The sequence below is a fragment of the Teleopsis dalmanni genome, unplaced genomic scaffold (assembly GCF_002237135.1).
Source record: "Teleopsis dalmanni isolate 2A unplaced genomic scaffold, ASM223713v2 unscaffolded_contig_0137, whole genome shotgun sequence".
NCBI lineage: Eukaryota > Metazoa > Arthropoda > Insecta > Diptera > Diopsidae > Teleopsis > Teleopsis dalmanni.
Genome location: NW_024031519.1, coordinates 3,202 through 18,188, shown reverse-complemented (window position 1 = coordinate 18,188; position 14,987 = coordinate 3,202). Strand labels below are relative to the sequence as shown.

The window sequence follows — 14,987 nt, the reverse complement described above, 5'->3', positions numbered from 1 at the left end:
AACAAAAGAACATATTAAACAAATTAAATTAATAATTTATATATAAATTTAATATATATCAATATGGAAGAAACAAAACTTTTCATATACTTGTAACATCAAACCAACTTTTTTCAAACAAAAGAGTTTTAACTCAGAACCATACATTAAGACTGAAAAGTTTTCGGAAATTCTCATTTAAAATTCGCGCGCTGTATATTTTTCGATATTTTAAGTTTATGTAGTTTGGCAGCACTGTCCTTAATTACTATGCCAAAAATGAGCTCGATCTGTCAGACAGTTCGTTTACGGCAGCTGTTGAAACCAGTTCCCCTCAGTAGTGCGTTGCGAAATGTCTTCGACGGTCGTACGACCGTCCTGGAAGGCTTTGTACCACTCATAAACTTGAGTTTTCGATAAAACTGATTCCCCATAAGCCTTTTGTAGCATTCGCAACGATTCTGCACACGAAATTTCGTTCGAAACACAAAATTTGATGCAAACTCTTTGTTCAATATTTTTTTCCATTGTTTTTTTCGCAACGCCCTACTGAGGTGAACTGGTTTCAACAGCTGCCGTAAACGAACTGTCTGACAGATCGCGCTCATTTTTGGCATAGTAATTTTGGTTAGTGCTGCCAAACTACATAAACTTAAAATATCGGAAAATATACAGCGCGCGAATTTTAAATGAGAATTTCCGAAAGCTTTTCGGTTAATGTACATGTTTATCCAGTGATCAAACAAAATCAAACCCACTTGCAACGTACAATTGTGCGCACAAGTACTCCGCACAGTAAGAACAGAAATTCGTGGGTGCTACTATTAAAAGGGGAGAGACGAAATGTGATAGAAATGTATGCTGAGATGAGCTGCAAACTTCAGCCGCTCACGCAACCACTTTGGCAAATCATTATGTTGGATTCGTATGCATGCAGTTGATATTCGAATACAACAAAAATTTACTCTCATACAATTCCCACTATATAAATCTCTATCTCTGATATTACGAATGGGAGCACACGCACATTATTTTGTTCATATGCAACGTATGAATGTGCTGCCAACTTCTTTGCACACAAAGGGGAGAGACGAAATAAAATAGAAATGTTCTGTGATTTGAACTGCAAATATATGAGCACAACTACCAAGTATAGCAGCTAACAGAAGCAAATTGATTGAGTTTTCATAGACAATTATATTTAATTGTTTTTGCTAAAACTTTAAAAAAATATATATAGAAATGTAATAAATAATAATAATTCTTGATGTGAAGATACTTAATAAATTTATATTTCAATGTTATTTGACATTTTGGAAATTATGTTAGGGTGTTCACCGCACACCTCCGCACCTTAGAGCAATCGTCACTGGACAGAGGCCAGGACGCTGTCTGTTGCATCGATGAATAAACTCGAGGTTTTTGAAATGTGGTGCTACCGACGTATGCTCAAAATAAGCTGGATAGAAAAAATTACAAATAAAGTGGTACTTCGACGTGTCAACAAAGAGACAGAAATATTAGAGACAGTGAAACGCCGAAAGTTGGAGTTATTGGTCATATTCTGAGACATCCGGAAAACTACGGACTACTAAAATTAATCATGGAAGGCAGAATTGAAGGTAGACGTGGCCCTGGGAGACGAAAGATATCATGGCTGAAGAATTTACGTCAATGGTTTAATAAAAGTACAAGATCACTTTTTCGAGATGCTGTAGATAAAATCAAAATTACAATCATGTTAGCCAACGTTCAAAGCGGACAAGGCACCTAGAAGAAGAAGTTACTTTTATGGTGAAGTAAGTATCATTGTAAGTTGTATAAAGTACACGTTTAGTATAAAATTCAATGTATTATGCTTTTCAAATATTTATTAATCAAAAAATATATTTGAATTATTACATATGTAATGTATTATGTAAAAAGAAATAAGTTTATTTGGGTCATTGTCTACGATCAATGTAATATTGTTTATTTTCATGGAAAGTTTTAAAGCAATTTTCTACAAGACCATTTAAATGGCAATTTTCATATATAAAAACTGTGTCTCTTGGTGTACAAATAATACAGCGGTGGCGATTTTGAGTTTTTAAGGGAGCGTGCATACCGGTTTTCCGGAAGATAAACATCTTCTGATGCACTGTGAGTTTTCTTTTCCGAATCATCGTAAGCGGTAGCTTCTGCAATGAACATTGAGTTCTCTGATGCAAGAAAAAGGCTTCTGGCAATGAAGTTCTTGAAGTCTAACTGAGGCATCGGTTTTGTATAGACAGAAGCAGCGACAAACTAATTTAGTTTCTAAGCGTTTATACAGCGCTATCTAAACACTGACCCCATAATGGCCACCACCACTTCTTGCTTCTATTCCCGATACTATAGTTAACAACCCCATTGTCATATAAATCAGCGCCGCAAATGTGTCGGCTATAGCTGTTGATAACTTGGGACTGTGGAACACCAACCTTTTTTTTCTCTCTGCTATAGTGTTGCACATTTACTATGGGGTCAACGGAATCATACAGTTTGTTGCAATGGATACTTACAATGTGTCAATAGTTCCTTTACAACAAATGCACCGATTCCCAATTGTTTGTTGTATTTATCAGTTGCACTGGAGTATGGCAGAAACTGGAAGATACCCATACCCACTATCCAAAGAAAAGGTTCATAGCTTATAACCGAAATGTATTGGTTTTAGAAGTTCCAATGTGAATAGTTGCGACTCAGGCATTTCTACAACACCACCATAATCTTGTGCATTTGATCCGTATACAACATCAGTATTACCAAAATACTCTCTCACAATTAAACAAACGGAATTCAAAAAAGGAGAAAAAAATTCTAAAGTCGCATGTACTGTTTGTTGATATTTCATCATCGTCAATCATTTCACTGTCCGATTCACCAACAACATTATCAGGTGGCTAATATGCAATAGTTCTTGATTTCTTAGATATATTAGGCACGACATTATAATCTTATTTTCAGTAAAAAATTGACGACAGAATTTTTAGCAAGAACAAATGTGAGCCCTATATAAAACAATCAAATTCAGATATATTATAGATATATATTATATATCAAAATAGACTTCTTACTATTATGCATAGTAAAAAACACAAGTTTAAGTTAATTAGAAGAGTATGATATTTATTAGAGAGATTACTCTCATTTTATTTCGTTACCTAACGACAAACATTTATATTAAGTTGTTTCATCATTATAGTATTATGGGACCCAGCGTGTGGTTCACCACACGCCTTTTTTCGCCGGCGTCTGATGGCACATAACTGTTACTAAGGCGCCGGCAAAAATTACGAAAATTATATTTGAACTTTTGTAAACACATGCTATAATAAATATATTAGTTTCTTTTTCTGTTTATTTCAATTTTCATTTTTTCAGATACTTTTTATTCCTGACCAGGTAAACTCATGGACAGATGAAAACTGTTCCAAATGTGTATTTTTATATTATTAAGATATCAAACTAAGTAACAAAAATAAAAAACATTGAATTAGTTACTGTTATGTATTTTTAAATAATTTTTAAATTTAGCCGTGTGGTGTACCACACGGAGGTACGAAACGGGTTAAGATAAGTGTGGTGGTGTTTGACTATTGCATAGTCAGTAAATATCGTCAGTGCACTCCGAAGTATGTAAAGAGATAGCGTGACTTTGCGCGTAACATAAATTCTTATACAAAATTATAATATTGCGCTTTGTCTTGTATTTGGTTAAATTCAAGGTGATACGGCATTTACACTGGCCGAAAATGGCTCATTTTGGTCAAAAATCGAAAATGAGAAGCGAATGGCTCATTCTTGCATATAAACTTTCAAGCACGAATGAGCCATTCCATCACAATCTGTATGAATGCTTCCCAACGACGTTCGCATGCGTTCCAAATATGTTCCAAATGCAAAGGAATACATTGAATATACCCTAAATAAAAGCTCTTCATGGCATTTTGACAGTTTGAGAAAGCTGTATTTGACATATTTACAAAAATCTAAACAAATGTTTGGTGGTTGCATTTTCTTGAAAATCATGCACCTCTTTTTAGAACTTTTACTTCCTAAAAGTAATTAATCGGTAAGGTTTGAAGGCATATTTAACCTTCATGCAACATTTCTTTGGCACAGACCCAAAATCAAATCAACAGGCAAGTTGAACAATAAGCTGAAATGAGCACAAATGAAGTACAACGAATGTAAACACTTTCAAATGGTTCATTCAAAACGAGCCATTTTCGGCCAATGTAAACGCCATGTAAGACAAAATTTTAGCTGACAATTCTTGACAGTTCCAACAGTGTTCATTAACATATTAAAGGCAATATAGTTTACAAAATAACTAAAAATTTTTTAAAAAAATGCAATAAATAATTAAAATACAAAAATTTTTTTTTAAGTATTATAATCTCAATGTGAACATATAATGCACACTTACTAATATTTTAACGGAAATAGTGAAATACTTTTGCAAAACTGTTATATTGAAATTCTGCATAGAACATGAATGAAAATAAATCTTCTTTCATCATTATTGGGTGGAAATTTAAAACAAAAAACCTTGAAAATTTTTATAACCCTTGTATTTTCCCATTTTTACATTTAAACTTAATTTTTCTTTACAAAATTTATTCGTTATAATATATTAAAACAGCGAAATATAATACAACTTTATATGTTAAGTATATAACATACTGTTTTTGAAGTATTTGATCATTATATTTTGGAGCAACGAAATTTTATATTTCTCTCACACTTATTTCTTACTCTCATCGTGGTAAACTTTTCGAAATATTCCGTTCTCAAAAGTTTTTGAAGTATCGAAAAAAGGTGAAAAATTTCAGCGATTTCAGATGGTATTAGTGCACTTTTAACTAACACCTTCAAGAGTTCCACAGCAAACTGTTTTTGTTTGAAAAAACAAATTTTTAGGAGTTGCCGTTCTTGTAAAGTATTCTTTGCCATAAATAGTATATGTTATTATTTTACATAACAACACATACTTTTTTATTAATATTAACTGACAACTCTGGCCTTTACTCATCTCACTCTGTCAAAAAGAACTGTCATTCCTGTTTCCTTCATTCATTGTGCGTGCTAACTAAAAAAGAAGTTATTCTAAATCATCGGACACTGCATTTGTATTTATCATATTTTCTCGAAAAATATAATAGGTTATGCTTCCAGACAACGCTTGCACTTCAAACTTAAGCACGTGTGTATAAAAATTCGTATTGAACCGGCGACGATGCTGTAAAAGTTGCGCTTTTGGGGATAAAAGATGGTGAGAAGATTCGAAAATATCTGAACGATTTCTTCGAAGCCTTTGTGAAATTAATTCAACATTTGTTACATGTGTATTAGGGCAAAAGCAGAATAGACATAGTGATGAGAACTCTCTACACATAAATAGACAAAATTCCAATTGGGAAAAACAAAACAATGAAAATCGACTCAAAAGCCAAAACGCAAATAAAAAGAAACAGAAAGAGGATTCTAAATAAAATAAACAGTGTGTTGACGAATCAACAAAAAACTAAGAATTAGGTCATGAGTTAATCGGTCGCACCTGTTGCTTAATTTTTTTTTTGACGAATCAACAAAAAATTAAGAATTAGGTCATAAGTTAAGCACTCGCATCGGTTGCTTAATAAGCAATTTGCGCAAATTAAATAATAAATTAAATTAAGTAATTATTGTACATCTTGCAATTATTGTTGCATTTTAATTTGTATAAAAGGCGAATTAATTTTAAACAAAATCAGTTATTGACTTACAATCACCAATCATTTATTGTTTCTCCCCACTAGTGGTAAGGAACATATAGATTGTACAGAACATCATTGTTCATTTTGGTCCTTCGAGCAGGATATTTGAAATTTCACCCACCAGTGGTAAGAGTTTCAAATATAGCAAACTAAGAAACTTAAGTCTGAGATTGAATCAAGTATAAGCGTACCGAGACTTTTAACATCGGAATGAAGTAAATACAAGCGTACCGAGGTTTTTAACATCGGAATGACGTAAATACTAGCGTACCATCGGAGTGAAACAATCAGAAGCGTACCGAGGCTTTCAACAAACGCTAATTAAATTAAATACAAACAGAGGACATCATGGAGAACGAAGAGATAGACATAGTTATCCAACATAAAAAGAAAATTGAAGGTGAGATCCAAAGGATCTGGATAAATTTTAAAAAGGATTCTACCACAAGATACTCAAGGCAGTATTTTAAGACGCGTTTGGAAAATTTGCATCAGAAATGGGACGCATTTGAAGACAATAATGATAATCTGATCAAAAATTTGAAGCCAGATCATGAATATATCACAAAAAATTACTTTGACCAGTTACAACAAAGACGGAATGAAATCGAGAATCGCTTTAATAATGAATTGAAAATACTAAGGCAAAGAGAGCAAGAGGAGCCCGGTCATCAAGGCATAAGTATCAATGACGAAGTCACCATCACTGAGCCATGTGATATTACGAACAAACGTTTAGCAATCTTAAGTACAAGTCTGTTGTATATCAAAGAGACAATAGACTTAACGAAAAGTATTAAAATGCTACAGTTTAAGTTTGAAAAACTAAAGAATTGTTGGGCAAAGATTTCACAATTACACCATGAATGCCTGCTGAGCAATGATGCTATAGACCATAAAGATTTCATTCAACTGGAATCGATATACGAAGGAGTATATATTCAGTTACAAGAAAAACTGAACGTTCGCAGTCAAAATGTTTCAGACACAAGAACACCTGTAAGTAACAATATCAAACTACCACCGTGGAATGTACCAATATTCAACGGCAGATATGAAGAATTGTGTCCATTTTGGGAATTGTTCGACCGGTTAGTTCAACAAAACCATAATCTAGTGGATGTAGACAGAATGCAATACTTAAAAGGAAGTCCGCGGGAAGAAGCCGCGAGGCTTATCAATCATTTAACAATAACAGCGAACAATTATACAGCGGCAGTTGAACTACTGAAACAAAGGTACAACAATCCAGCAATACTTGTGGACAATCTTATTAATAAGTTATTGTCGCTCAGAGTAATAAGAAACGAAAATGCACAGGATTTAAAAACATTAATGCATGCTTCTAGAGAAGTGTTATATGGTATACGTAATTTAAATGTGGACATGTCAAGTTGGGATCCACTAATAATACAGATACTACTTCCAAAATTAGATGGTGAAACCAGGAAATTATACCAACATTCAAGAGAAGCATCAACACAAATACCAAAATTGAGCAGCTTATACGAGTTTATTGAGAGCAGAGTTATAGAATTGGAGGCAACTCGTGACACAAATCGCGAAAATAAGAATAATTTTCGACCAACAGCTGTAAATACAAAAACGCATGTAACTACAATACATACGCTAAGTTTGATGTGTAATGGTAATCATCAATTAATTCGATGTTCAAAGTTTCTGAATATGAAGATGCTGGAACGTCGTGAAAAGATTATGAGCGCCAAATTATGTTTTAATTGCCTTCAGAGTGAGCATTTTAGTAAGTTATGCTTGAATAAGAAAAGATGTACAAAAAGATGCGTCAAAAAACACCATCATCTTATCCATGAACAAGTTAAAGGCAAATCAACATTCACAAATAACAAAAATAAACAGAGGATGTTAACACTGAAGAACACTACAGAGACCGAAGTGAGAGCGTCGTACAACATCCAAAAGGAAAAAACTGTTTTACTAGCAACAGTAATGGTAATTATAAGGACTAAGAAACAACTTAATCCGACACGAGCGTTTCTTGATCAAGGATCACAATCTTGTATAATAACAGAACAATTATCAAGATCAATCAGAGCACATTTGACCACTTATCAAACTCATGTAAAAAGTATCAATGGGCAAACAACAAGCGTTATAGCCAAATGCTCATTAGAAATTCAATCTATGCATGATAAGAATAAGAGCTGTCATATCAAATTAATAGTGTTACCAAAAGTCACATCAAAAACGCCGAATGCAGAATTCACGCCAGGAAAATGTTCACATATCGACGGATTGCAGTTAGCAGATCCTTGGTATGCTGAACCAAAGGAAATACAATTGTTAATCGGGTCGGACGTGTCACCAAAAGTGTTTAAAGAAGGATTAATTAAAGGGCCAGACAACTCTCCACTGGCTCAAAACACACTATTTGGATGGATATTATCAGGACCTTTAGATGTAGAGCGTACAATCACAAACAAAATAACGTTATGTACCATGGCTTGCGGCAACAGCGACAAGTATTTAAAACGGTTTTTGGAATTAGAGGAAATTCCAAATGCAGATTTAAGAATAGTAGAAGAAAGGCGTTATGAGAAACATTATGATTCAACTTGCACCCGCAATAAAACAGGACCATACATCGTTAGGTTGCCGCTAAAAAATGATCGAGAAACGTTAGATGAGTCCAGAAAGATGGCATTGAAATGGTTCTTTTCACTGGAAAAACGACTTGAGAAGAACTCAGCACTTAAGCAAGAGTATGTGAACTTTATGCAATAGTACATTAAGCTGGGTCACATGAAAGAAGTTAATGAGAAACCAAAAACAAATGTATATTATTTGCCGCATCATGCAGTTATTAAAGAAGACAGCACGAGAACAAAACTTCGAGTTGTGTTTGACGCGTCCGCAAAAACGACATCAGAATAATCACTGAACAGTAGACGAAATACTTTGGCAAGTGATTTTATTTAATCAAAAATATATTAATTTTTATAAATTTATTTATATGTATATATAAATTAATTTTTAATTAACCTATACTCTAGACTATACTAGGTTAAATCAATAAATATCTATATTAATATAAATATTTAATTAATTAATAGATATATCACTTTGGCAAATGAAACCTTAAAAATTTTATGTAGACGATTGTTTATTAGGCGCTAATACTATTCAAGAATGTAAACAAATAAAAGAAGAATTAATCCAACTATTGCGGAAGGGAGGTTTTAGTTTAAGAAAATGGGCATCAAACGAACCGGAAATGTTGACGAATATCCAGATAAAAGACATTGAACCAGGGTTAGAGATGCAATTTAACAACGACCAAGCAATTAAAATTTTAGGAATAAAATGGTGTCCTAAATTGGATCAATTTGAATTTTAAATAAATACCACGTCATTCAGCTCAAAATACACTAAAAGAGCAATTCTAAGTGATGCTGGAAAACTATTTGATCCATTTGGTTGGCTGTCACCTGTAACCATTAAACAAAAATCATGATACAAAAATTGTGGATGTTAGAAATTAGTTGAGATAGATTAGTTGAGGATAATTCAGCAGATATTCCATCACGGGGACTATATGGTGACAATCTTATTTCAAATACATTATGGTGGCATGGTCCAAATTGGCTAATAAAAGATGAAGGAAATTGGCCAGAAAATGATGAAGTCATAGATTTGAATCTTATTCCAGAAACCAGAAAAACTGCAATATTTACCGTCGTGAACGTTACCTACGATAAAGAATTTATTAATCGATTTTCCTCATTAAACAAACTTCTTCGAGTGACAGCTTATTGTCTTAGATTCGTTTATAATTGTCAAAGAAAAAAATCCGAAAAAAAGATCGACAACCTGACGGCAGACGATATCGATGCAGCGAAAATTGTGTTGGTGAAGTAGGCGCAAAAATGTTTTACAGATGACATCAGGAAACACAATCTTCAGAAACAATTAATGAAAAGTAATAAGTTGTGTTCATTTAACCCATTTGTTAACGGTGCAGGAGTGCTAAGAGTGGGCAGCAGATTAAGAAATTCGGATTTATCTGACAACCAAAAGTATCCAATAATTTTGCATACAACAAGTACTTTGGCCAAACTCATAATCAATCAGGCGCATATTGATACGATTCATGGAGGATTGAAATTGACGCTAAACTACGTCCGGGAAAAGTTTTGGATTATTCGTGGAACAATCACTGTGAAAGTTTGAATCAATAAATGTGTAAAGTGTTTCCGGATAAAGGCAAAAGGACAATCTCAATTAATGGCAAGTTTACCAACACCAAGAGTAAATTTCTCAAGGCCATTTACACACAGCGGCATAGACTATACAGGACCATTGCACATTAAATGCTCTCAATTTAAGGGATATAAAACGCATAAGGCGTTTATAGCTATTTTTGTATGCCTAGCAACAAAGGCAATTCACATTGAGTTAACTTCAGATCTGACATCTCAAGGATTTTTAGCAGCACTCAAACGAATGATAAGCAGACGTGGCGCAGTACGTCATATTTATAGCGACAATGGTACTAATTTTACAGGTGCAAACAACATTTTACAAAAGATTCAAATAGAGAATCATCTAGCCGAAACAGGTATACGTTGGCATTTCATCCCTTCTGGCTCACCTCACTTTGGTGGTCTCTGGGAATCAGGAATAAAATCCATTAAATATCATCTAGCTGGAATTTTAGGTGACCAAAAATTGACATACGAGGAATTAAGTACGGTTTTAACTCAAATCAAATGTTGTCTTAACTCACGACCACTCTGTCTATTAACAGACAACATTGAAGACCTTCATGCGCTTACACCAGGACATTTCATTGTGATGACTCCGGCATTGATAGTATTATTAACTTTGCAGAAACCAGACTAAAAAGATGAAAGATTGTGCAGAAAATAAAGCAAAACTTTTGTGAACGGCGGTCCCAAAACTATATATAAAATACTCAACAACATAGATACAAATGTATAAAATCAATACCAAACTTAGAAATTGATCAACTAGTCCTATTGAAATACGAAACATCAATATCATCAACGTGGTCTCTAGGCAGAGTCATAGAAGTTCATAAAGGAACAGATGGTTTAACCCGAGTTGCCTACGATCAAAAAAATATGTCCTCTGCCAATCACTGATAATGTCAATGAAGATCATATTCCGTCAAATCAAGAGAAGTTCCCGAATTCAGTTAAAGAATGTAAAGGGTTTGAAGTAACATCAACCAGAGTAGAATTAGACACTCAAAATATGTTGCCATTGGGAAACATTGTCGGAAATAAAGAAGTAGTTCCGAGAAATTCTACTGTAGGAGATCCTAGAATGCGACGACAATGGTTTTCGGCTAGGTAATCTAAATCGACAGTTCTTGCTATATTTTTGGCATATCGCACATCAGGAACTACATTAGCAACACCCACAGCAACATGTCCTGAATCAGGATTATTCATTGAAGGATTAGGCAAAGCAGAAATACAAAGAGAAACACCTAGAACCACTATCACATTTCCAATCTGTGATATAATTTATATTATTATGTAACATATTAGGTACAGTGTTAACAATACTTTTTGGCGTAAACGATGAAGTGTATCACGACATTGAAACGTTGGATCAAAATCAGAAATTATTAATCCAAAATACTAAATCAAATGCTGGAGTCATGATATCCACAATAGCGACAGTAAACAACACAGAAACTAAAATCGTCAACAAAATCAACAGCTTTAGTAAAAGACTAAACGAAGGATTGCAGGGTATCAGTGAGATGCAAGGTTGGCATGATATCGGAAAAGGAAATAAACTGAATATATACATTAAGACTGAAAAGTTTTCGGAAATTCTCATTTAAAATTCGCGCGCTGTATATTTTTCGATATTTTAAGTTTATGTAGTTTGGCAGCACTGTCCTTAATTACTATGCCAAAAATGAGCTCGATCTGTCAGACAGTTCGTTTACGGCAGCTGTTGAAACCAGTTCACCTCAGTAGTGCGTTGCGAAATGTCTTCGACGGTCGTACGACCGTCCTGGAAGGCTTTGTACCACTCATAAACTTGAGTTTTCGATAAAACTGATTCCCCATAAGCCTTTTGTAGCATTCGCAACGATTCTGCACACGAAATTTCGTTCGAAACACAAAATTTGATGCAAACTCTTTGTTCAATATTTTTTTCCATTGTTTTTTTCGCAACGCACTACTGAGGTGAACTGGTTTCAACAGCTGCCGTAAACGAACTGTCTGACAGATCGCGCTCATTTTTGGCATAGTAATTGTGGTTAGTTGCTGCCAAACTACATAAACTTAAAATATCGAAAAATATACAGCGCGCGAATTTTAAATGAGAATTTCCGAAAACTTTTCGGTCTTAATGTATGTACTTAATTCATATATAATGGCATCCAATTACATTCGAGAAGTAGAATCAAAATACAACAAAATCTTCAATGTATATTTGAAATGCAGTCATATTTATGAATTCCTTTCACATGATGAAATCAGTGACATTATAACTCGATGTTCCGCAAAAATTGGACCAGAAATGTATGTCTTGCCAATCCCGATGAACAGATTGAAATATGTTCGAGATACTGACAACATTATAATTTATGGTTATTTTACAATTAGCGATATAGAAAAATATAAATTCATTAGATTCAACACGATTCCAGAAATAATTGATGATAATATTGTAACATAAAATTTACACTCGTAAATTTTACAACACAATAATGTAATAATACAAAACAAAATATATATAATAATAAAATAAAAAACATCAAAAACAATAATAAAACTTGTAAACAACGCACCGTTGCAATTACAAAAACAAATCTACTGTTTGCTTCGCATCTCGCGTATATAAAAGGCGAAGCAAAAGCGCAACGCAGGGATTCAGCAAGACATCGAGCTAAGAACAGGTCGCTCCATATTACACGTGCTGAAACACCAAGAATCGAAATTTACATCTCGATTTCTATTTTGTTTTAATTTTTTTTATTTTTAATAGAAATACACATTTCTATTAAAAATTATTATTAATAACGAAATTAACATTTCGTTAGTAATAGAAATATAAATTTCTATTACTCGTTTGCTCATAACGAAATCATATTTTCGTTAATAAATTACTCGGTAAGGTGATAATAACTCATGAATATTATCACCCATACCAAATCCATTGTATAGAGAAGAAATTCACATTTCTTCAAACATTTTGTCAGGGGCGTTGAAATTAACATTTATATGCCAAATCCATTGTATAGAGAAGAAATTCACATTTCTTCAAACATTTTGTCAGGGGCGTTGAAATTAACATTTATACGCCAAACCAACTAACTTCACCGAGGAAGGTAACCACATCATCGCACCAACGTCACCGTCCACCGTGTATTCACACTTTCCACTGTTCCTAAAAAATAAATTTATTGTAGGACTGGACCTGGAATCCGGCGAGCAACACCTCGGCCAAAAAGGTTCGTTACAATATATATCAAGAAATCGAATTGTCAACATCCACATTTGGCATCAATTATAGCAAGAAAAATTATTTTGACGTAACTATTAGCCAAATAGAGACGGCTACCAAGATGAATAATGTTACTAGGTTACTTCACCCAACAATATTTCGCAACATTGACGAGAGTTCCAATTATGTAATTAAGCAATTGTATAACAAATTATCATTCGATAACTGTCCGTAAATAGGATTTCAAGTTTTACAACAAGTTTGGAAAGAACTTTGGACGCCCAATGCTTGGATATTCATTACACCAAATTTAACGGCAATTCATGTGATTTGTCATATTGAACGTGAATAAGTAATTTTCAAATATACAAGAATCAGCCACATCTCTTCAGATTGTATAATATATTCTAAGACTATTCAACTTGAAAAAAGAATGATGAAAGAATTCCAATCAATCACACACCACGTTAAACCAATCAGAATGCAAAACATCAGGATGCCTGACAGGAAAAAGTACCATATAAAATTACAAATGAAACCGTTATCCCATTGATGCAAGACTTATCAACTATGTTTTTGTACTCCGCAAGGGATGATCAGGACAATATGGACCAAGTCAATGAAATATCTTGGAAAACAATAATAACTCATCAATATTGAATAAAATGGGTTATCTGGGCCACAGCTATAATAATAATCATATTCGTTGGAGTACTATATTATATATGTTACATTAAACCACAAATACCATCAACACCAGCCAATAATCGTAGATCAACATCCACTTATGATGTTGCTGGGTCTTGTACATAATCAACAACCTGCTGAGGTTACCAAATCTAAACCAGCTCGTAATACCAACTCAGAGCCGGCATAATATTGAGGAATCAACAAAAAATTAAGAATTAGGTCATAAGTAAATCGCTCGCACCTGTTGCTTAATTTTTTGGTTGAAAAATCAACAAAAAATTAAGAATTAGGTCATAAGTTAAGCGCTCGCATCGGTTGCTTAATAAGCAATTTGTGCAAATTAAATAATAAATTAATTTAAGTAATTATTGTACATCTTGCAATTATTGTTGCATTTTAATTTGTATAAAAGACGAAATAATCAGTTATTGACTTACAATCAATGTCTCACCAATCATATATTGTTTCCCTCCACCAGTGGTAAGGAACATATAGATTGTACTGAACATCATTGTTCAATTATATATATCAATAATAAAGTATTCATATAATTAATTTTACAAAATCTTCTGTTCTTTTTCTTTACAATAAATTGATATATGTATAAAATATTACAACAATTTTTATTTATTTTTCTAGCGTACAAATTAAAACTTAAAGTAAAACAATATTAATAACAAAATTATTTTTTTTTTTAACAACAAAAAAAAAAATGAAAAGGAAAAAAAAATAAACAAAACATAGCAAATTTTTGAGTTGTAATTATTTAAAGATATCAAAAAAAAATCCATAAATATAATCAAGGTATATTCTCCTTTGTTTAAATAAACAACTAAAAATTAAATTAAATGTTATTGCAATATTTAACTTTTGGTATCTTCATTATTTTACTTTCTTTCTTACTAAGTTAACAAAAAAATTCAATAATATCAAACAAAAAAAAAAAGAATAAAAAAAAACAGACTGACGTGCGGCGAAGACTTTAGTGAGACGTTTGCCTACCATACAACTAAAAAACAAAGTTCGCGCAGAAATTATATGTTTAATTATTATGAATATAGC

General features: G+C 33.0%; 1 protein-coding gene across 1 annotated transcript; it reads left to right on the top strand.

Moving 5' to 3' along the window:
• Positions 1–10,025: 10,025 nt before the first annotated feature.
• On the top strand, positions 10,026–10,643 carry LOC119663115. The gene has a single exon (XM_038072771.1). It carries the CDS (start codon positions 10,026–10,028, stop codon positions 10,641–10,643), a length of 618 nt encoding a protein of 205 aa, XP_037928699.1.
• The last annotated feature ends 4,344 nt before the right edge of the window (positions 10,644–14,987 follow it).

Excerpts from the sequence above, each read along its gene's own strand:
- LOC119663115 (XM_038072771.1), top strand. The coding sequence starts at position 10,026 with ATGGCAAGTTTACCAACACCAAGAGTAAATTTCTCAAGGCCATTTACA.